Source organism: Toxorhynchites rutilus, chromosome 2 (assembly GCF_029784135.1).
Source record: "Toxorhynchites rutilus septentrionalis strain SRP chromosome 2, ASM2978413v1, whole genome shotgun sequence".
Lineage (NCBI taxonomy): Eukaryota > Metazoa > Arthropoda > Insecta > Diptera > Culicidae > Toxorhynchites > Toxorhynchites rutilus.
This window is the reverse complement of record NC_073745.1, coordinates 201923079-201947377: the sequence shown is the minus strand read 5'-3', so window position 1 is coordinate 201947377 and position 24299 is coordinate 201923079. Positions and strand designations below refer to the sequence as shown.

Here is a 24299-nt window from a genome sequence, read left to right as displayed (position 1 = left end):
GGCATGTTCTGGCTTTTCAAGAAGATTATTTAATTTAGCATCAGGTGTGCTTACAACCACCCTTATTCTACGCGGCGAATGACGTAAGATGGCTCAAGTGACTGCATTCCCGTAGGCGAATGGCGTGACTATAGTTCGTCACAAGGTGAGATTTGAAGTCGTGTCCTCATTTGTTATCGACTCGAGCGTCAAATAGTAGCTAAAAAGTAAAGTGGTTTCCAGAATAAAGTAGTAAACTTTGCAATCTCACGTCACTCGCCGCGCAGAATAAAGGGGAATGTACAGTTTCAATCAGTATAGAAAACTATTCATGTGTCATTTAGTAAATATCAAAATATACCAAATGTGACACAAATTTGTTAATTAAACCCAAAAAAAATCTACGGGATAGATACTAGGGCGTAGGACTACGCATTCGTTTTATTTAATTTAGTTGTTTATTATTTCGGATATTGTTCATGAATACAAAGAAATTTCATAAATCATTCGTTATTAGAAAGTTTCGGTGAGCCTGAAAAGAATAAGTCAATAACCCATGGCTTTGTAGAAGCAGTTCTAGAAGCAGTCCTACACAGTCGACATTTCTCTCAACCATCACATACTGCTCTTGCGCGAGAGTCACAGCTCAATATGTATTGCGAATGTGACCAAGAAAGCATTGCTCGGTTCCAACAATCACCTCTGAAATAAACGCACAGCCGCAAACACGACAATCAATTGAACGTTTATATATTCTCTCTTTCTGTCGAACGTACCCAGAAGAGCGGTGAAAATATGCTATTTCCATTCTACCATTCGTGCTCATAACCATTCTTTAATTCCGGCTACTTTGACTGTAGTTTTAATGTCATTTAACATTAAAACTGCAGTGGAATGCATTCTTCTTCTCTCTTTATTCTGCATTTAAGCGTAGCTGCTCACATACATCTACCTTCTCACTCACTCATCCATACACGATGGATGATATTTAGACGGATTGTTTAGATCAAAGCAACCGACAAACTATCCCCTATCAAGTGCGAATGTGTTGAATGAACGTTTCAAGCGGTGAGCGTTTCCCGTGAACACTGTTGTTTAATTACGGGACGATGAACAGCTAATGAATAAGACGAAAAAAAAAACCGAAATGTCATATGACATTTTTAGGTCAACGGTCCTTGACTGTTCATGTTATGATATTCAATAATGACACAGCACATACGTCTCCATAATAGATGTGATACGATGGTAACCATTAACAAGACTGGTCCTACACCCAAACTAGCGTTGGCAGAAAACATGTCATCCTTGGCAGAAAAAATGCCATTTCCTGTACATGAGAGTCAAATGCGCAAATAATGTGCTATTTTAAAAGGTTAAAAATGGCTTGTATGTTTGCGAGCAGACATCTTTTTCTGTTTTCTTTTCTCTTTTCATTTGGGATTGTGCAAAAAAAAAGTCCATATGACGTCAATGGGGATCGAACCAAGGCCGGCGCTGGAATGCAAAGTTACTTTACACGACCACGCTATCCATATAGCGCCAGCGCTATTATAAAGGAGCGTGATAATATTTTCTTATGCGATGAACGAGAACGAGAATATATCTTTCTCTGTCTGGGCCGTGTATTTGGCAAACTATACGAAAAGCTTTCATATGCTTTCATTTAAATGTGTCTCCTGTTTCGCTTCCTCATATTGGCTCTAGGATATCTGTTATACAAATGACATACATGTATTGGGGAGTAGAATATTTTATGTTATCTTTCAGCTCATTTAATGTAATAAATCGAGATGCAAGAACATGTGCTAAAAATTAACTTTGGATGTAGAAGCAGTGATTCTTCCTTGCCATTACGCCCTTGCTTACGAACAATACACGAAGTGGTCATATGTCCCAATTTGTTTCTTCATTTCAATGCACGCATTGCACTGAGTATTCATTGCGCTCCCGGCGGTCTTTTTCGCATTTGACACACATATACTCTATCCTATTTCTATGAGACCACCTTGAATATATTTCGTTGTAACAGAGTTACCACATTTAATTCTGTAAAATTTATTGAAAAAATCTGTATATCTGTATTTTAGGCCATAAGATCTGTTTTGAAAATATTAAGGTAAAAAATAAAATAAAGGTTTATTTTCATTTTGACCATATTTTTCTTATTTATGGATTGTTAAAGTTTTATCAATACAACAAAATAAATCATAGAAAGGTTTTTTTCATAATCCTCTGAATTGTATGATGTTTAAACAGGGTTTTATTGAAGTCTGTCTTCAAATTTTTCGTTAATTTCATCCTTGATGCTCCTTTTTGAGCCGATATAAGGTTCTTCACTACCAAAAGAGAGTCTATGATTGTGGGTGCCAACCGATTTCCGTACTTTGTTTAGTTGTAGTCTGAATTTGTTATCCAAGCCTTGTCTATTACCTGCTTCAACGAATTGAGGAAATTGGCGCATCAGAACATTAAGTTTTGATAGCCTGACGAAGGGTTCATAGGGTTTATCAAAAATCGGATCGCTGAAATCAAATAGCTTTGAAACCTGTTTCACGAGTTCAGAAAGACTTCAATTTTTTTCACATCAAGGTTAGCATCAGCGAATCGTTGCATGTAGCTCTTCGAACGTAAGTTACCCAACATGATTAACAATACCATTCTTATCTCATCATGAACCCCTTTAGTCCGCGCGGCGAATGACGTTAGATGACTCAAGTCACGGTGTTCCTGCAGGCGAATGGCGTGACTGTAGTTGGTCATTTAGGTGGGATTTGAAGTCGTGTCCTCATATGTTATCGATCCGGGTATCAAATAGGAAGTGAAAAGTGAAGTGTCCTCCATTATAAAGCGACAAACAGATAGATGCGCTTCGTTTACCTGTTCGATTGTTTGTACCCCGGGTAATAAGTTGCAACAACTGCAAGCAACTTGGTCACACGGCCGTCTACTGTTGCAACAAAAAGCGTTGCGCAGATTGTGGAGAGAGTCATGATGGGACTTCTTGCGCAAAAGAGCGCAAGTGTCTTCATTGCGACGGGGCCCCCCATGATCTTTCTCAATGCCCGGTGTACATACAAAGAGGGGAAAAAATCAAGCGTTCCTTAAAGGAATTTTCAAAACGGACTTATGCAGAAATGCTTAAGAATTCCGTGCCAACGACGCAGGACAATCCTTACTCCCTCCTGCAGAACGACGAGCCTGTCGCTGACGCTCCCAACGCGGGAAGTTCTGGTACATCGCAGGGTGCCATCAGGAAAAGGAAAATTACTACTTTTCCATCACTCCCCAGTAAGAAGTCCGAAATTTCCCAAGTTGGATTGAAACTTCGAACCGAACGTGCTGAAAATAGACCGAAGCAAGTACCTCCTAGTTTACACGGTTCTTCTACTAACCAGGGGTCCTCATCACGTTCCGGAACAACACCCAATACTTCTGTTCCTTTTTCGCGGTCAAAGCAACAGTCACAACCTGGCTTGTTTGCGCTTTTTGACCTGGTGGACAACATTTTGAATGCTTTGAATATTAATGACTCTCTTAAAAGCATAGTATTATGTTTGCTTCCGGTAGTGAGAACATTCTTGAAAGAAAAATGTGCCTTTTTAGCAGCGTTCATTTCCCTCGATGCCTGATTCAGTGCAAGAGGTCAAGGAATTGACCACTGTAATACAGTGGAATTGCAGAAGCATCATCCCTATACTAGACCAATTTAAATTTTTAGTTCATAACGCTAACTGTGATGTATTTTCCCTCTGTGAAACATGGCTTTCTTCAGCCGACGAGCTGAATTTCCACGATTTCAACATTATTCGCCTCGATCGAAATGACTCGTTTGGTGGCGTACTATTGGAGATTAAAAAATGTCACTCCTTCTATAGAGTCACTCTCCCATCGATTACAGGCATTGAAGTTGTTGCTTGCCAGACACAAATCAATGGCAAAGACCTCTGCATTGCTTCGATATATATCCCTCCCAGAACTACGGTAGGCCACCATCAGTTCTTTGATACTATCGAGGCAATGCCGGAGCCGCGGTTAATCTTAGGTGATTTCAATTCCCATGGAACAGCATGGGGATCACTCTACGATGACAACCGTGCCACTTTGATTTATGATCTGTGCGACAACTTCAAATTGACAGTTTTGAATACTGGGGAAGCAACCAGAATAGCCAATCCTCCTGCACGGGCAAGCATGCTAGACATATCTCTATGCTCTTCTTCGTTATCCCTGGATTGCATGTGGAAGGTAATCCAAGATCCCCACGGTAGTGATCACCTACCAATAATTTTATCGATCGCTAATGAATCAAGCTCTCGTGAGTCAGTCAATAATTCGTATGACCTCACGAAGAATATTGACTGGAGAACATTTGCGGAAATAATATCTGAAGCAATTGTTTCAATGCATGAACTTCCTCCACTCGAAGAGTATAACTTTATATCGAGTTTGATTTACGAAAGCGCACTTCAAGCTCAAAAGAAACGTGTACCGGCTACCACTTTCCGACATTGTCCTCCATCACTTTGGTGGGACTAGGAATGTTCAAAGGTCTACCTTGAAAAATAATCCGCTTTCAAAAAATTCAGGAAAACTGGATTAGTGGAATGGTTTCTAAAGTACCAAGCTCTAGAAGCCAAACTAAAAGGTTTGATTAAAGCAAAAAAGCGTGGATATTGGCGGAAGTTCGTCAATGGTTTGTCAAGGGAGACCGCTATGAGCACTCTTTGGAATACGGCTAGGAAAATGCGTGGCTGGAACCATACAAACGAAAGTGAGGGATACTCTGACCGTTGGATTTTTAACTTTGCAAGGAAGGTTTGCCCCGACACCGTTCCTGCACAAAACGTCGTACGCGACATTCCACTTCAAAGCGATTATGAGAATTTTTCGATGGTGGAATTCTCAATTGCCCTTCTCTCATGTAACAATCCAACTCCGGGGTCGGACAAGATTAAATTCAACTTGTTGAAGAATCTTCCCGACTTGGCAAAACAGCGTTTGCTGAACTTGTTCAACAAGTGGCTTCAACAAATGGCTTCCGTTTTTCTCGATATCAAAGGGGCATTTGATTCGGTTTCCATGGAAATTCTCTCAGAGAAGCTTCATAATCGTGGACTTTCACCAATTCTCAACAATTTCCTGTACAATTTACTGTCAGAAAAGCACATGATTTTCTCTCATGGCAGCTCGAAATCTTCTCGTTACAGTTTTATGGGCCTACCACAAGGCTCCTGCCTAAGCCCTCTCTTGTACAGTTTTTACGTCAATGATATGGATGATTGTCTAACTAGAGACTGCACGCTGAGACAACTTGCAGACGATGGAGTTATTTCCATCACGGGTACTAATCCCGTCGTTCTGCAAAAGTCGTTGCAAGATACCCTGAACAATCTGTTCACGTGGGCCCTCAAGCTGGGTATCGAATTCTCTACGGAGAAAACTGAAATGGTCGTATTTTCTAGGAAGCACGAACCCGCCCAATTCCAGCTTCACCTATCCGGCAAAACGATCCAACACTCTATGTTTTTCAATTACCTGGGTGTATATTTTGATTCTAAGTGTACCTGGGGGAGACACATTGCGTATTTGAAACAGAAATGCCAGCAAAGAATCAATTTTCTCCAAACAATTACCGGAACATGGTGGGGTGCCCATCCAGGAGACCTCATTCAGTTGTACAAAACAACGATATTATCAGTGTTAGAATATGGCAGTTTTTGCTTCCGATCAGCTGCCAGGATTCATATTCTCAGGCTGGAGAGAATACAATATCGTTGCTTGCGTATAGCCATGGGGTGTTTGCATTCGACACATACGATGAGTCTCGAAGTTTTGGCAGGAGTACCCCCGCTTACTCTTCGGTTCACAGAATTATCCTACAGATTTCTCATCCGTTGCAAGATCATGAATCCATTGGTGATTGATAACTTCGAAAATCTACTCCAACTGACTCCTCAGTCAAGTTTTATGTCTTTATACCATGAGTACCTTACCCACGACGTGCACCCTTCACCAGGCATCTCCAACCAAGTTTGCTTGCCTTACTTCTGCAATTCCTCTGTCATTTTTGATCTGTCCATGCGACAAAAAATCCATGGAATCCCAGATCACCTACGCTCCGATTCTATTCCGCCGATATTTTCGGCAGAATATGGGAAAGTTGGATCTGATAAAATGTTCTTTACTAACGGGTCCACTGGCTTCGGCATCTTCAATGAAAATTCCAGTGCCTCTTTCAAACTCAAAGATCCTTGTTCCGTGTATGTCGCTGAACTGGGTGCGATATATTACGCATTAGGGATCATTGAAACATTGCCCATCGACCACTATTTTATTTTTTCCCCAGCAATGTTTTCAGCAACATTTACATTGGATATACACACGTGCTTTTCAGCTGGTGTTTTATCAGGATTGATGATAATATCGTGATTTTCATTTTGTAATCCGCGCACGTGTGATTTGAAGAAATTCAATAATGCAATGAATGAGATTTTGAATGCGCGCCTGACTTTAGATGAATTGAGGTTATTTGTGCAAGTTCGATGAAGCGAACGTAGCGCCATCTGTCATTTAACAACGTAAATGAATTGGCTTTATTTCAAAAACGAACGACGGTTTAATTATTTAGATTATTATATACATATCTATATAAATATAAATGGAAGGCCAAATGTGTTGGTGGACGCAAAACTCGAAGAATGAATGGTCCGATTTGATCGATCTACAAATCGTCCTTATTTTGTTGTATTCGTCTCTTTCCGTAGATCAATATAGCGGGATGGATCTTTCTTCGAAAGTCGAACGGGACTCAGTTCGCCGGATCTGCTAGTAGTTTATACAAATTACTAAAGTCGCGATTGAAAATACATCAATTTTTTTCGTATTTTAGAAGCCAAATTTACGAAAAACGTGAAAAAAAATATTCAGAAATAATATTTCTTCATAGGTTATCCTATTGGCTATTAAATATATAGTAATCGGTATCCTAGCGGTATCAAGCATATCTAAAGTTTATGATAAAAAAAAACAAATTTTACTTACCTTTCATGATCTTACATGATACATGTGGATATACATGCTCTTTTGAGGGAAATTAATTACGACCAGTACTCATATAAAAATTTAATACGACAGCAAAGGGTTAAATAAATCCGAAAACATTGAAAAGCTAAAGTGTCCAAAGTAATCCCATACGGAGTACGGAGTACGAAACAAGCGCAAAAAAATTGAATGCTTTAAGTTTGTTTAAGATTATTTTTTATTCTTTTGTTTTGTTCCACGATGTTTGTCTTTTCCGTCATACGGCAGTGGTGGACACGTGATAAGAGTGGCCCGCATGCCATTTGGTTTTGTCGTAAACCTTGAAACCGTTCAGCGAGGGAGATACGATATGGAAGTTATTTCGGGCAGTGTTCGTTATAAGAAGGGCAATCGGAATTTACCGCGATGTAAGGTTCGAAACTGAATTCATTGGAACGAATTTTCAAATAACAATGATTGATTTGCATGAAAGTGTATGTTTTATATACAATTCGGTACTTCTTAAATTAAACTATCTGTTGATATAAGTGTGTCTCTCTATTTTTGAGTAAATGCTAACGTAATGTCATTTTTCTTTCAGGTACGAGAAAATAACTGACAGATGATGCCGAATCCGTCTCAATATTATGGAATGCCGAATGGCCACCCTTCGTCTGCCAATGGCCTACAGCAGCAGACACAGCAATATCAAAGTTATCCGCCGTCATCGCAACAGCAACAAGTTATGCTGCCCCAGCAACAGTATCCAGTGAAGAATGCCATCAACAACGGTCCCCCAAATGCGGCAGCAGCGGCGATGGCGACAAGTGTCTCGCAGCCACATGGAGTGCATACGGCACCTCCTTTACAGAATGGACCTTCAATGGTACAGAACCCGCAGGTTAACACTAATTTGCCACAGCAGCAGCCGCATAATCGGATTACAAACTTGATTTATAACGGTAATAGTGCTGTCTCTTCAAGAACGTCGTCGCCTTTACCCGTTAATAATTCGATACTAGCGTCACAGATGCCACCATCAGTAAGCAGTCGATCTAACATCTATCCAGCGCCTTCTAGTCAAAGTCAGCAACTCGGCATGCCTGTAGTAAGTAGCAACAGTTTAAGCGTCAACAATAACGGGACAGGTGGTAACAATACTAATTTTGTTAACACGCCTCCTAAGACTGCATCCGGCCTATCTACTCCACTAAATTCGTCCACGCCTAATTTGAGTCAGCCGTCGTTGAATGGTCCCGTTAGTAATTTGACAACAAGTATGCAACAATTGAACGTTAACCGACCCCCTTCGGCACAGCAACAGATTAATGGAGCCGGAATTCCACAGAATCCGGTGCCATATGGCGGTTATCAATCGCAAACAACTCAACTGCCCCCCACGAATCAATCTAACGTTCAACAAACGTTCAGTATGCCACCTACAAGTGCATATGGTCAGCCACCTTTGCACAGTAACCAATATGGTCAACCTCTGAATGGCAATCACCTACCCAATAACTCAGTACCATCGCAGTCCCAACAGCAGAGTGTTTCTTATCCCAACATTTCTGCTCAATCGGTTGCTGGTTCGACTACAGCCTTCGCGGTAACTCCCGTAATGTCTGCAACACCAGCGTTAAATAAGAGGCCTCTCTATCCCGCACAAACAATGCCTCCAGCACCAACCTACCAAGCCCCCGGCTACAACCCAAATCAACAGGCCCCGTACCAGGCTCAGCAGTATCAGCCCCTTTATCAGCAAAGTCATCAACAACAGAATCATCACCAACATCCACAACAGCAGCATCCTCCAAGTGCCAACCTTCAGCAACAGCATCCGGATCCCCAGTACAGTGTATTGAGAAGCGGTTTCAACAAGCTTTGGGGTAATAACACTGTGGATCTACTTCAAAATAGACACATTCTTCCAACGGAAAAAGTACGACCGCCCACGATCCATTTGAACCAACCATTCCATGAGGCAACTAACTGCAATCCAGAGTAGGTGTTTTTTTAGAACGCAATATAGGAATCGTCAATAGCATATTATTTTTTGTTCCAGTATTTTCCGGTGTACACTTACTAAAATCCCCGAAACGAATCAGTTGCTACAGAAGTCCAGACTTCCGCTTGGGGTGTTGATACACCCATTTAGAGATTTGAATGTGAGTTTTTTTTATTCATATTGTGTGGTACTGCAAGCTAATCTGATCTTTCTGTTCCACAGAATCTGCCGGTGATCTCCTTTAACACGATTGTTCGCTGCCGGGTATGCCGAACCTACATCAACCCATTCGTGTTTTTCGTCGACAGTAAAAAATGGAAGTGCAACTTGTGTTACCGAGTTAACGAATGTAAGTATTGTGGGTGATTCTTATTCCTGAAATTAGCTGTTATTTGAAGGTGAGTTCGGATTGTTTTTCTTTTTCAATTGGCAACAATTTTTGAGACTATAGTACAGTAATCGTTTGCTAACTGGTCCTGGTTTAGCTGGTTGGTTTTTTAACTGGGCGAATGTTATGAAAATTGACATTATTTTCGAATGACGAAAACATTGATTCAATTACAGAAAAATAATTTCCTCAACTTATATTTAATACATGTTGTCGCACTCAATGCGAAACTTCCATTAAAATCCTTTTGTTTATTTAATTCAATCAAACAATTTATTTAAATTCCCCTCGATTTTTATTGACGTTTAACATGCCGGACCAGTTAAAACGTGAATGTCGATAACTGGTCTTCCTACTTCGCCCAGTTAGTGAATGTTTACTGTATCATGAAGCCAGAGACCACAGAGTACAATACGAAAACTTTACAATGACTGACTGCCACAAAACTCATCGCTGTGCTTAACAACTGAAATCCTGACAATTTATCAACGTTAAAGGGATAATATTAAGCGCGCAACTGAGTTCCCGCTGTATGTCAATAGATAGCTTCATCAGTAAATACATAGCCATGGTAAAGCGTCGCCATACACTCAGATGGACAATTTTTTTAGATAAGTGATAAAATTTGATATAAAACAAACAAAATGTATACTGTAGAAGTTAATTTGCAGCCCCCTAAAAACTGTTTCCCTTTTTTCGTATGATGCCTCAGTTACAAAACCGCACCTCAACGAATATGCTTGGTGCAGTGTTGAATGCCGCTCTCCTCCCTGGCAAGTTGATTGTATGTCATGGAAACGTCCAAAGTTTATGCGCGAGAAAATCAGCTAAATTGGATGAAAATAAGGACATCCTAAGCGGTTCAAAGGTATCAGTAGCTGGCTTCACGGAATCCTGGCTTTCGAAAAAGAACAGCCCTCGTAGTATCTCCATCCCAGGATTTAATGTTGTTCGAAACGATCGATGCTATCGCCGTGGGTGTGGAATCGTGCTATATTATGGAAATAATCTGTGGATATAACTGAGTGTCTGGCGTTGAAGTTGCGTCTAGGAGTTGAAAAAATCTTGATTATGGTTATCTACAATCCCCCAGAGAACAACTGCTCACATTTCCTTGAAGAGAAACTGTCAGATTTCGCCACTCGCTACAATAACGTTCTGCTAATTGGAAATTTGAACACTGATATGTCGAAGCCTAGTAGAAAGAGAATGCAGTTCGAATCCATTCTTGTAAGGTTTGCCTTGTGCTCCATGGGTGAAGAACCAACGTTTTTTCATAGAGAATGTTCGTCACAGCTGGATCTGTTTATCACAAATTCGACAAAGTATTGCGATTTATCCTCAGTTAGTTTTCTTGGACTATCACAATATGACCTCATCTTCATTCACTAGACTTTGACGTTAGCCCTGCTCGAAGGAACGTCACGCATCGAGATTACCTCAATTTCAATCCACGTTCATCATTCTTTCCGTCCCCTGGAATATCGCGGTCGCGTAGACCCACGGTCCCAAACTCACGATGATTGCATCTCGCTTCGTACCAGAAAGAATGAAAAATCATTCAACTTGTGGTTTAATAGCGAAATTCGTAAGGTAATGCTGGGACGATTTGATTTACACAGACTGGATCAGGGCCCCGAGAACACCCAAGGACCAAGTGCGACATTGGTATAAAGTCAAATGTCAAATGTCCTTTGGAAACGGCTCAAAGGTATTGGGGTGGGTAAAGACAAAACGTCAACAATTTGGGAGCTTCACCCAGATGAAGCTAACCGTGTGTTCCTATCTAGCTACATCCACAACGACAACCACAGTGAAATAAGGAGATCGTCGTCAGATGATCATCAGAACACATTGTTCAGTAAACAGCTTCTCATTCCGGCCAGTGCAACAGTGGGAAGTGGTGAACGCCAGATGTAGCATTAATTCCAAAGCAATTGGTTTGGATGGCTTTCCAATCAAATTCATCAAAACAATCCTGCCGTTGGTCGTGCAGCAAATTACTATTATCTTCAATAGTATTATTGAGACCTCGACTTTTCCTTCGTGTTGGAAACATTCCAAGGTTTTGCCCCATCGCAACAAACCACATTTAAACGCTATGTTAAACCTTATACCAATCAGTGTCATATGTTCGCTATCCAAGTCATTTGAGAATCTTATGGAACAACAGATGTCAACCTTCATCACATCAAACAATCTCCTATCAGAGTTTCAAACGGGTTTCCGAAAAGGGCAAAGCATTCAAACAGCAGCGGTTCGAGTATATGACGATTTGGCACAAACTATTACCTTTTCCAAAGCCTTCGACACTATTCCTCATTGAAAACTATGTTCGAAGCTACAAACTCAGTTCAACTTTGCTGCTTCCGCTGTAAACTTTATTGAATCGTATTTGAATGAGCGATTTCAAACCGTATTTTGTGGAAATCAAGTTTCCGAAAGTGACTTATCAACCTCTGGCGTTCCTCAAGGCTCGGTGCTCGGACCTCTGCTTTTCTGCTGTCACGTAAAGAATTAAACATCCGTTCCCAGGTGGTGCTCGATTCAGCTGTATGCTGATGATGTTTAGCATACTATATCCGTCGCTTCGGTTCGTGTTCTAGCGAACTCACCAGAATGATGAATGAAGTTCTCAAAAGTATCATGGAATGGTTCCGTTGAAACCAGCTATTTGTGAATCCATCAAAGAGCAAAGCCATGTGTGGACACGTCAGAAAGAGCGTACAATCCCCGGTTCTTTTAAAAATGAGCCGCGGCTCTCAAATGAACTGCTCTTGAACTAACCACGGTCATAGAAGAACCGTGTTTCTTTTAGGAGCCGGCTCATTGGTAAAGAACCGTGGATCGTACGCTCGTTCTGACGAACCGTGACCTGCGGCAGTGCGGAAGAAATATATATATTATATTGCTTTTTAAGCGGTTTTATTTATCTGTTTGTATGTATGTGAATTTTGGCGGATTACATATTTTCTCGGAGCCTCATAAATATTTTAGATAAATATTTAGCGGAACCACATTTGCTGCGAATAAGCGACCCTTTGCTTTGGTGGAATGAAAGGAAATCTATCTCTCTGCGGCTCTAACCTTTTTTTTTTTGAAAATATTATGTATTCCGGCAACTTATATGAGCGAGTTTTTCCGAAAGCAGGACAAGTTTGCAGTAAAAGATGTAGTAGATAACATTGAAAAGATAATGTTTATAAGTAAAAAAGGTAAAGAAGATTATTGTGATTTTTTTTCTTTCTTTATTAAAGAGATTTTCAGCCGAAAGCTGGTTCATCTCTAAGATTATTGTGATGGAAATATATCAGAGAAAACCTTCAGTAAAATAATATTTTTACTATTCTCTGCTCTGCTTATTATTTTAAACCTTAATTTTTTACGTCTTTCATTCTTTACATATCCGAATAAACCAGTTCTTGGAACATGAAATTCGACTAGTGATCCCCGATTTTTGAAATTAATCGTTCATCCACTAATCGAATACTTTTCAGCCGTTTGTTATTCGATACGATTAATCGCCCCAAATAATCGATTAATCGATTAATCGTAACACTAAGAGCAATAATTAGTTAGTATTCTATTTTTTATTTGCCAGAAATTGTTTGCCGTTTTGAATGCTTGTAATTGTAATTTCGAACCGTTATAATTACTTGTATTTGTCGTTTAAGCTGCTAGGGTGCTGCGGTAAATGGTAATGGGGCGTATGGAATATAAGCTAAGCATTGTGCATCAATCAAATTTATCCGAATTCCTATTGAAACATATGAATTAAAGTTTACCTATCCATCAAAAATGCATTTTATATAATACGATAACACGATCTTTTAAAGTTGATGAAAAATTATTCAATTTTACATTTATTTACATTCTCGTATATACATTCCTAAATAAATTCTAAATTTATTATTACATATTTACAAGCAAACAATTTGTCATGACAATTGTCATGCGTAAATGCGAAAACAGAATAGAAACATACGGTATGAGGCATGATGTCGACGCCAACCTCTCTCAATTTCTATTCTGTTTTCGCATGACAATTGTCATGACAAATGGTTTGCTTGCATATTTAACAGGTTTTAATATATACGTATTATATACATTTTCTTATACAAATTATATACATTTTCTTATGTAGCGCCCGAGCGGTCCAAGGCACTTTCTTTAGGAAATAAATACAACTTTTTACTCCAAGCTGTGAGTTCAGACTCTCCTATATTTGATCCATTTTCTTTTAACGAAGCATTCCTAATCTTAATTTCTACCGACTGAACTCCAGAGGCGGAGCTTGTTCATTCTTATCTTCTCTCTGTTTATCTCTCTAACGCTCTATCTCCATTCCTTCTCTTCCTCCTTACATTCATATTGGAAAATCCTTGGTTGGATTTTCCCCTATCTCTTTCCCGTTAAAATCATAAATTCTTATTGAAACTATTTACACGACCCGCCATAAAGATTGTTCGGGGAGATGTATTTATTCAGGCTCGAGTCTATTGATAATTTTGGGTATACAAAACCCGCCTGTTTTATTGGTCGCTGCATCTCCCCCTACTCAACAAGTTTTAGGGGAAACTAGAAGAGTTTTCCTTAAAATTGGTTCGTAAGGCTTATTTACGTGCTAATATGTTGTTGTTCTCATTTTTTTTTTAAATATAGATTTCTCCTTTTTTATATATGTATAAATGTGTAAAACCATATATTGTTTGCTTTTTTATCTTTATCCTAATCTACCGTTTTTCGTGTATATATCAGATTCACATATTATTATTATTATTATTGTTATTATTTTGAAAATTGATCTACTTTTTCAATTGCATTTTTTTTTTCATGCGCATTTTGGATTTCTCCTAACTGTATATATAATATTTTTTTTATAAATTTTTTTTTTTTTTGAAACATTCACATAAACGCTTATTATTATCACTGTTTATACGTTGACTGGCTGTTCATCTTCCGCTCTGTTTATCCGTTGACTGGCTGCTTATCTTCCGCTTGTGACTTGTCAATTGTTTGGTCTCTGGTACTAGGTGTGGATTACTGCTTGTCTCCTTCCGCGTTGCATTGTCTCATCCGTCCGTCTTCCTCCACCGTAGCGTGTTCCTGGGTCCTATTCCTGAACAACCTTTAGAACGGTCCATAATTCCACCACGTCATCGTTGGAATGAAATTCAACTTCAAGAACTTGTTTTTGTTTGCTAGTTTTAGAGCTTCATTTGCTGCTCCGGTTGTAGTGTTTGCAATTATAGCAATGTAGGCTCTCCAATCATTAAATGTCATCTCCTTCAGTTCATCTTTGATCCTTATTTTAGTATCATGTGTCTCCTGTTCATCCTTATCTGGATCCTAGTTATTCTCTTTATCATCAGTTTCCGGCGATAAATAACCAGATTGCAGATTGTTGTAATATTCTACGTCATCGTAGAGTGCAAAGGCACTACCCCAATTATGGAATCCAATTCCATCACGTTTTGTGCTGCTTTGACTTCAGTTTTCATTAGAATAATATTGTCGATAAAATTTACGTTTCCAAGACTCTCGAATTGCTGCTTGTTGTTTTCGCTCCGTCGTCCCACAGCACCCAACACCATTGACCATCGACCTTCCGCATGACTCGTCGTCCTCTTCTGGTGGCGATCCGGCTGAGATGTCGAATCGTTCCTCTTCCCTTCAGCGGTCTGCTGAGTTTTGTTCTTGCCTCGCACCTCGTCGAAAATCCATTTCCATCGTTCAACTTTGACCATCTTACGTTATAAATTTTTATATTTTTTTTTAAATTTTTTTTCTTTGTTTCACCAATGTATGAATTGTTTTGTTGTTTTTTTTTATATTTCAAATTTATTTATTTATTTCATATTTCTAACTTTTAAGCAAATTATCAATAAAATTTAATTAAGTTTACAAAAAGTGTTCAGCATATATATATCTCTTATAATGTTAACAATTTATCAATTACTTTCTTCTCTTTCATTAATTCATTGTTTTTTTTCATAATTTCTCTCTTTATATATATATATTTTTTTATTTTTATCCAGTTATTAAACTGAAAAATACATATAAATATATTTTTTTAATAATTTTTTTTTTAACCTTACCATTCCTCTGTTGATAGGGGATCGCTTCTTTCTCCTCTATGCTGATATGGGGCGTCACTCTTTTCCGGTTCTGAAAATAAACCGTGGATGCGGTCGCTCCCCCCTCTTTTTGTAGGTCCTAGGTGGGATCTGTGAAAATACTTAGAACTTTATTTATTATGGGTATATCAAAATAATTTTACACCAAAAGAGGAGGAAAATATTGTATGTTTTTCCTAATATCTTATTTTAATCTTGTTTCGTATTTTTTTCATTCACATTCCGGGGCGCGCCTCCCTTGTCCATTCATTCTGTATTTTCTTATTTATGCTCCTTATACAATGTACACCCTTTTATAAAAAGTGATTGAGAAAACGAGTGAAAAAAAAATTACACGCTTCACATACACACACACACACACACACACACACACACACACACACAATCGATAATAACCTTTTCCTGAATATTATTAATATATTTCACTTCCTATATAGTATCAATGTAATTCACTCATGCATCGTTCACTCATACTGGGACGTCTCCCTTGTCTTGAATTATTCAAACATCTCATTCATCATCTCATTGAAACAATTAAAATATTCTTGTGTGTATTATTATTATTATAATTTTTCAAATGTTTCTCAAAATATTTTCATTTGTATCTTGCTGCCTTGAATTTTTTTTTCTAAGTTCGTTTTACTAATTTGTTTTCTCGATTAATCCTACTTAATTTTTTTTTCTATCCTTTACTTTCCTCTTTTTTAAATTCATCTTATTTATGGGCCATTGATTCATCTACCCTAATGTTTATTTATTCATCCTTTTCATATATTAATCGTTTTATCCATTTTAATACTTCATATCTTCTTTAATTCATTCGAAACTTTATTTTCTTCATCTTCATTTATGTTTCCTTGTAACTTATCTTCTTCAAAACCCTTATTTTCTTATTAATATATATTTCATTTGATTTCTGAATAAAATTTTCTCTTTATATAATCAACATTCTTCATTTTTCTGTATATTATTTTTCTTCTGTAACCCTTTCAGCTGCTCTAATTTTTCTATTTCTATTTAATTGCTTTGGTTAATTTATTCGTTTATCCTTTTTAATGTGGATTTCAGTATCACCATTATTTTATTTTTTTTTCCTTTATACCCTCACTTATTTTCTTTATATTCCTCTCATGCATCATAACTTTTTTGATATATATTTTTCTTTTCTCTAATTGTACCTTTTTTTTTCTTTATGTTTTACCTTTGTTTCTCTCTCTATCTTCTTTTATTCTTTCTTCTTTATTTTCTTCATTTTCGTTCATATTTTATTTTCCCCATTTCGTTTCTCGTGTATTTTTCTTCTTTTTAAAAAAAACTTCATTATTATCTTCCCATTTATCTATCTCTTCTTTGATTTCATTATCCTTATTTTATTCATTTATCTTTCACGCATATATATATTTATATTTTTTTACGGTATCATTGAATCGTTGTAACCCTGACAGACATAGACAAGCTATTCTGGTTTTCTAGCCCTTCGGTACGTTCAAAAACGATATGCGTTCCCTAATAATAAAATTATGAAACGTCGCATTGACGGACTCATTAATTGTTATAAATTAGCTATACGTACCACAACAATAATACGATAATGCTCTTCTTCGTTTGAATTCCTTTCTGATCTTTTTTTTCAGACACATTCTCTGTTCTATATTTTTTTCAGACTCCTGTATAACTTTATTCTTTATCCTCTTACTATTTTTTTTCAATCCCCATCAAATTACCTTTTCTTTCCTAATTCTTCGGCGTCTTTTTATATCCAATATATATATATATATATATATATATATATATATATATATATATATATATATATATATATATATATATATATATATATATATATATATTTATAATATGTTGTGAATCGTGGCTACCCTTGCAGAATATAGCTATTCTGGTTTTCCAGCTCCTCGGTACATTCAAGGACGTTCTGCATAAAAAGTAATAAATTACTTAGGATGCTGTCTTGATGGATGCATTGATTGTTAGAAACTAGCTGTAAGTAACCCGATTTTACATTTTTTTCATTTGTTTTATTATTCTTTTTATCATATTTTCAAATTTGCATACATCCTTAAGTAGGGAAAAATAGTGCTATGAGCTTTAATATACCTTCGATCTTCCATTATATATTTTCGAATATCTCACTTTCATTTCCTTTTTCTTATTAATTTTGTTAACAATTTCGGGATTACTCTCTATTTCAATTTTTTCATTATCATTAATTTCATGGTTCGTCACAATTTCTCTATCGGATTTGTTTCTCCTGTTTAAACTTGCATTATGTTCCTCAGTATTGCCCTTAGATTTTTTTATTTCATTCTTTGTATTCAGTTTCTTTCTTTGTTTATTAGACTGTTTGACATAGCGTGTCCTTGTTCTTGTTCTTGTTGTATTATTAAGAGCTAACTTTCTTGCACAACATGAAATTTCTCCTCTAAAGCAACAGAAAAAAATTGCTAAAACACCTCCTATAATTGCTATGGTAGAAAATGTGAACCATGGTTTTTCCAAAGGAGCATAAATAATATTTTCTAATATAGTTTTTTGGCTTTTTACTTCGTTGACATCTATACCCATGTTGAACAGTTTCTTCTTACTAATAAATTGAAAGATTCCGTCACTGTTATTGAGTATCGGGACATTATTGAATTCATGTTTATTTATAGTGAAATTGATGAAATCTAATTCCATTTCATGTGCTATTATTATTTGATTTTCGGATTCTTCGTAAAAATAATATATCTCGACATTTTTAGTCGCTAATTTCATATGCGAGTTCAATTTGATTGTTCCCGATCCAGAAATCATTACTACCGTGGTGTTAGAACCATGGGTTATATTTAATTTAATTGGTTGTGGTGCTATATACATCCACTCATTATGTGTCATAGTACTTAGCTAAATTTCGTGCGAAACTTTCAGCACTCTGGTTTCGCATCTTTTTGAGTTGTTTCTGAAGAATAATTGCGTAAGACAGTGCTCACTAGCTATCAAATTTTCCTGCGCTTCGTTAATGTCGCATAATTTAACATTTCCTAGATTTCTACAGGCTGTAAAATCGTTTTCCTTCATCACAAAACCCATTTTTGATTTTTCGTTCGTGATCATTACATTATTTTCGAAATGAATCAGTGTCATGATTTGATCCTTTACTCCTGGTAATACCATCCCATAAAATGCTTCAAAAGCATATTTTGATACTAAAGGAACTTGCAACCTAACGATTATTTCAAATTTATTGGTTAAAACGAAGTCGTAGTTCATTTTATTGATAAATTTCCTCAAATATAGCTCCATTTTGTTTCCTTGGAAATCCTATATTTCTATGGAACAGGCTTTCATGTTCTTCGAGTTTAATGAAAAATTGCGAGGGTTCAATGATCTCTGCTAATTTATTCACACTCAGATCGTTCTTCATCAGAATGTCTAGTATAATTTCTTGCCTTTCTTTAATCGTGCTCAGTAGCTCCTCCATCCACATGCCCAGTTCTATTAATTCCGTTTCAATAGTTAACATTTGTTTAATTCCTTTGGTAAAATTCAGACCCTTTTCTATATCTAGCTGGGTAGTTTTAATATTTTTTTGTATCCATTTGAGTTTTCCATCCACCTGTGTGGAAGCATTGTTCAGTAACTCGTACATGGAATCTACTACCATCGTCTGTTTGTTCAAATTGTCTTTTAAATGCTCCTCATTTTTTCTTAACCGATCGAAATCCTCATCTACTCTAGATCTATCCTCTGAATCCATGACACCCAAATATTTCCCAATTCCTCTGTTTGTTCTGCGAGGAAAAAATCCCTTTATAAATTTTTGCTTCGAATTAAGTTTCTCTATGATTCTTTCCAAATTATGGCTCATACGATTACATTTTACTGTCGTCAACTGAGCCGATAATTCTTCGCAAGAATCTTTGTATAAATTCAAACCATTTTTAACAAAATTGGCCAAATTGTTTAAATCATTGACTTCTAACTTTACCTTAATACTAAATGATCCTTGTAAAACGAGAACGTCATTTAGTTTTTTTGTTATCAATTTTGGGTTTTCTTCTGCGTTGTACCCTATTCCGCTGAGGAAAACACATATAGAAAATACTCCGGATATCATCTTTTCTGCTTCGACCACTCGTGTAACCAATATAGACAACTTTAAAAAAAATACTTGCAAACACACGCACCTTTCCGATAAGGAAACTTTTTTTTATTCCGAATAATTGTATATCACTACCATATGCGGAACACAATAATTGTTCCTACTCGCTCAAATAATTGGCTGTCCACTGTGATTGTTTCAAAAAATTAGCACTTTACAAAATAAACTCCACACTTCACCAGTCAGAAATGTCCTTTTTGCAGCTTTACCGCTGTCACCACTTGTAGCGCCCGAGCGGTCCAAGGCACTTTCTTTAGGAAATAAATACAACTTTTTACTCCAAGCTGTGAGTTCAGACTCTCCTATATTTGATCCATTTTCTTTTAACGAAGCATTCCTAATCTTAATTTCTACCGACTGAACTCCAGAGGCGGAGCTTGTTCATTCTTACCTTCTCTCTGTTTATCTCTCTAACGCTCTATCTCCATTCCTTCTCTTCCTCCTTACATTCATATTGGAAAATCCTTGGTTGGATTTTCCCCTATCTCTTTCCCGTTAAAATCATAAATTCTTATTGAAACTATTTACACGACCCGCCATAAAGATCGTTCGGGGAGATGTATTTATTTAGGCTCGAGCCTATTGATAATTTTGGGTATACAAAACCCGCCTGTTTTATTGGTCGCTGCACTTATACATATTATATACATTTTCTTATACATATTATATACATTTCTTAATACTTACTATACAGGTAAACCTGTTTTTGTGCGGTACTTTTTTGTTCGATTTCTCGTTTGTGCGACCCTTTCTGTGCCATTTTATTATCAAATCAGAACTTAGATCACACAATCTAATCGCTCAGATAATAAAATCGCGCAAAAAGGGTCGTACGAACGAGAACTCGTACAAAAAAGGATTGCTCAAAAACAGGATTTCCTGTATACATTTATCGCACAGTTCCGCAAAAAGCTGCGAAAGCGGTGAAAAATTTCGATTTTACGTTGAATCGTTTTGGTGTCTTTTTCTGTGCAGTAGACACTAAAACGATGCAACGTAATATCGCAATTTTTCAGCTATCTCGCACCTTTACGAAAACCAAACATTTTCATCGATCGATTGTAGGAATAATATCATGTCTAAGTTAGAACCGGACAAGCGGTTTCTTTGCTTAGTCATTATCTGCCCTGCTTTCGAGAACAAACGTTCCGAAGGAACAGACGTCGCTGAATTACATAAAAATTGCATAGCAATTTTATGCACGTTTGGATACTGTGCTCGTATTTCATTCCACACTATAAGTGGGTCACAGGTCCTCGGAGCGAGTGTAGTATTTAAATACTGCCTCAGTTCAATGGGAATTCCTCCGGCGCTGTCATTTCCATGCACGCGATTGCTTTCAGCTACCATGGAATCATGAATCGCCCACAAGTCGTCGGTAGTGGTGTTTGTTTCTGGCTCTCCTGATATCCGAAGATCGTTTTCGAATTCAGGTGACTCTTCCGCAGCTGTTCTGACAAGTTCCCCTGTGAAGCAACAGAAATATTGCCGATAAAATATTTTGTTTCTGTCCTGTTGTGTATTTTTTCTCAATAGGAAAAGCAAGAAAAGACTAACTCACCAACCCATGAAATAGTGGGGGCCGCCGTGAGAGGACTTTCAAAATATATTTTCTTGAATCGAGGATCAAGAAGCGTTGCGACCGCGAAGAGTTTTCTTTTTCCTACATCATTGAAATATTTCATGATGTGCAGCATAATGCTGTTTTTTACAGACATAGCTTCAGCAGAATCAAGCTGCATACTTGTATAGCTCTGAAATTGATGAAAAATATTGTTATTACTCGAAAAGAACCGTTGAACCAGTCAGGCAGAGTTACTATTTTAAAAAAAATGTGAAAAATTATCGAAGAACTAAAAAGTTGTTCAATAGGCTATGTCGTTCGATAAGATTAGGTTCAACGATATGTTTTCTAAAATGTTACTACGTCTTCTTGAACAAATTTGAGTAACGAAGTGAGTGATTGTTCAGAAATACACCAAAAATCGTGAGAATCAGTAAAACTTATATTAAAAACCTCCGACTTCTGGCAGTTCTCAAATCTCACTTCAGGCATGGAGTCCATAAACTAGAAGATTGTTTGGGCAAGTGTATTGAAGTTCAGAGAAATAACCATAAATTGAATTAAATAGGTTTCTAACTATATATTCGTTAAATTCCCGTTGGCAGTTAAATAGAAAAACATAATAGAGTAGAACCCCGATTGTCCGCGGAATAGTCTGGCAACATAACCTCGGATAACAAAAATCGCGGATAACGTAATAGAGGGACAAAAATGGAATACTAACGCGAAAAAAAGATATTATGAAACGACAAAACATATTAAATACTCTGATGCTTATTATACAAAAAACACTTACGATTTTTAGCAACGAACCAACGGGATAATTTTACTGATCGTCACGTACTTTTCAGCTGACATTTCGGTAGTTACTGTTTCCAATGGGTGGAGAACTTTGCAGATTTCCTTCAAAATTGACAACTCATCTGCTGTTAACATAGTTGGTGCAGCTCGTTGGAACAACGAGCAGTACCCTTGAAATATAGTGTGCCATTACAAGGAATCTTTCTATCATTGCCATAATCGAATTCCATCGTGTTCGGACATCCAACACTAGTCCTAGACATTGTCCTTCCTTTTTATTATCGGCCAACTGCAGTTTTCTCAGTTCTCTGGTGGCTGTTTCACTTGCTTTGAAGAACTTGATTATTGTTTTCATCTTCTTGATTATATATATCATATTTTTCTCTGGTGTAATGGAAACCTCTATAGTACAATGATCCTCAACACCATCCAGCTCATCGTCGTTATCCTCTTCTATGACCGGCTCCATCCGAGCTGCGTATGCTTCTTTGTACAAGGGGACTGCTTTGCTTGCGATCAAGTTGATTGTGTGGGCGAAGCACGGTACATGGCGTCGTTCACCGTACTTCTTACTGCCCCTAGCATGTTTGCACCGAGATCGGTCGTTACACAAGAAATTGTTTCGTTTTTAATACCCCAATCGTCGAAGCAAACCCGCAACAGATTGGCAATGTATTCTGATGTTTTCGATTGTTTGCATTCAACAACTCCTAGCAAAACGGAGTGTAGTTGAGAATCTAAACGAAAAATGGTTCATCAAAAAGTTTGAAGGAAGCCATGCTTGTAAAAAATACTCTGAAAATAAGAAAAAATTTTACGACCGTAAAGGGGTTTTCAGTTTAATTCTCAATCGGAATTAATCCTAACCGAGAAAAGCAATCTTACGCAACCTTTTTTTATATAAGCAAGCATAGCTGAAATTTCGAAATCATTTTTTTTTGTTTTCTTCTCAATCTCTCTGTATGATTTGGTGGTACACCTTTAATTTTTTCTTAAACAACCGTAATCGAACGCCGTGTCGGTGAGCAGATTCGCAACTCACAGACAAATTGACTCAAATGTTCATAACATGATAGCGATATGTTCAGTATTTGGGTTTCTGTTTGCATTTTACCCTAACCAATCAAGGGTATAAATGTATGTAACTTAAAAAAAATTGAGATAAGTATTATTCAAAATGAACCGCCCTTCGCATCTCAGGTAACAGTAAAATTTGAAGGTTTTCAAAACAGCTAGATAATCAATTAATTAGTCTTAATATTTGGAATATTTTAAACATATTTAGCAGTGGAAGAGTTTTCCTCAGGTATGAACAAGATTTATCGTGATACAACTTCTTTGCATTTATACAGTAAGTTACAGCTAATTCGACATTTAGAGGCACCACTCAGCGTCACACTGGAAGCGGTTCTGATCTTAGACAAGACGTGACAACTGGATTTTTACTTTTCTTTCTGCATTTCGTCGACCAAGTTCTAGATAATAGGGAAGTGAGATTTGAAAGTTGCCAAATTTCATAAAATTTCGGAAGATTATTTTCCCATGAAAAACATGAGTTCTTCGTATCATGTATTTTCTGAGCTGCACCATTTTTTTGTATAAATTTTTTAACCGAATGTCACATATTTCAAACAATAAGTATTTCTCGTTATTTTGGTATGCAAAAAAAAATAAATGTGAAGAGATAAAGAAAACTAGAAAACGTAGATTTGATAGTCGGAGTATGATATGTTTTTTTTTTTTTTTTATCTTCGCTTATTTTTCGTCGGCCTATTTCCGCCACTTTAGTGCCAATCACCGACATCAGGGAGGCGACTCCACCTGTTCCTACCTATCAGACTCAACAACTCATGAGCCGGGCCAACTTCTTTTACTTCCGCTCCGAAGGAAGACGTAACCAGAGATTTTTCGCCTCAGAAAATCCCAACGACGCCAGCTGGGATTGAACCCAGGCCGATCGGATTGTGAGGCTGTTACGCTAACCATACAACCACTGGCGCCGTCTAGTATGATATGTTGAAATACATCAATTAAATTCATAGTTCGTTTTACCGTTTATACTTCACGATGAAAATGAAAAGAACGGCACGCCATTAAATTTCGTTTTGGGAGTTAAAGAAAATTATGGGTTTTCGTGTAGAATTAATATTTTTCAAATAGAAATTATGAATGAAAATTAATTCTCCGCATCAAATTAGTGTTCAATGTGAATGGAAAACTTTGCTTTCTTCATATGGTAA

The 24299-nt window shown here is 37.2% G+C and overlaps 1 protein-coding gene across 2 annotated transcripts in view; it reads left to right on the top strand.

Moving 5' to 3' along the window:
* Positions 1 to 7609: 7609 nt before the first annotated feature.
* The window catches only part of LOC129771914 (protein transport protein Sec24A-like), a 35401-nt gene continuing 18711 nt past the window's right edge, over positions 7610 to 24299 (top strand). Inside the window, exons 1-4 of one of the 2 annotated variants that reach the window (XM_055776051.1) lie at positions 7613 to 8110; positions 8189 to 9003; positions 9065 to 9167; positions 9230 to 9356. In XM_055776051.1, the coding sequence (XP_055632026.1) occupies positions 7625 to 8110; positions 8189 to 9003; positions 9065 to 9167; positions 9230 to 9356 (1531 nt within the window). In that variant the 5' untranslated portion in view covers positions 7613 to 7624. Of the gene's footprint in view, positions 9004 to 9064; positions 9168 to 9229; positions 9357 to 24299 lie in introns of both variants that reach the window. The other variant, XM_055776050.1, reaches the window with a different exon arrangement.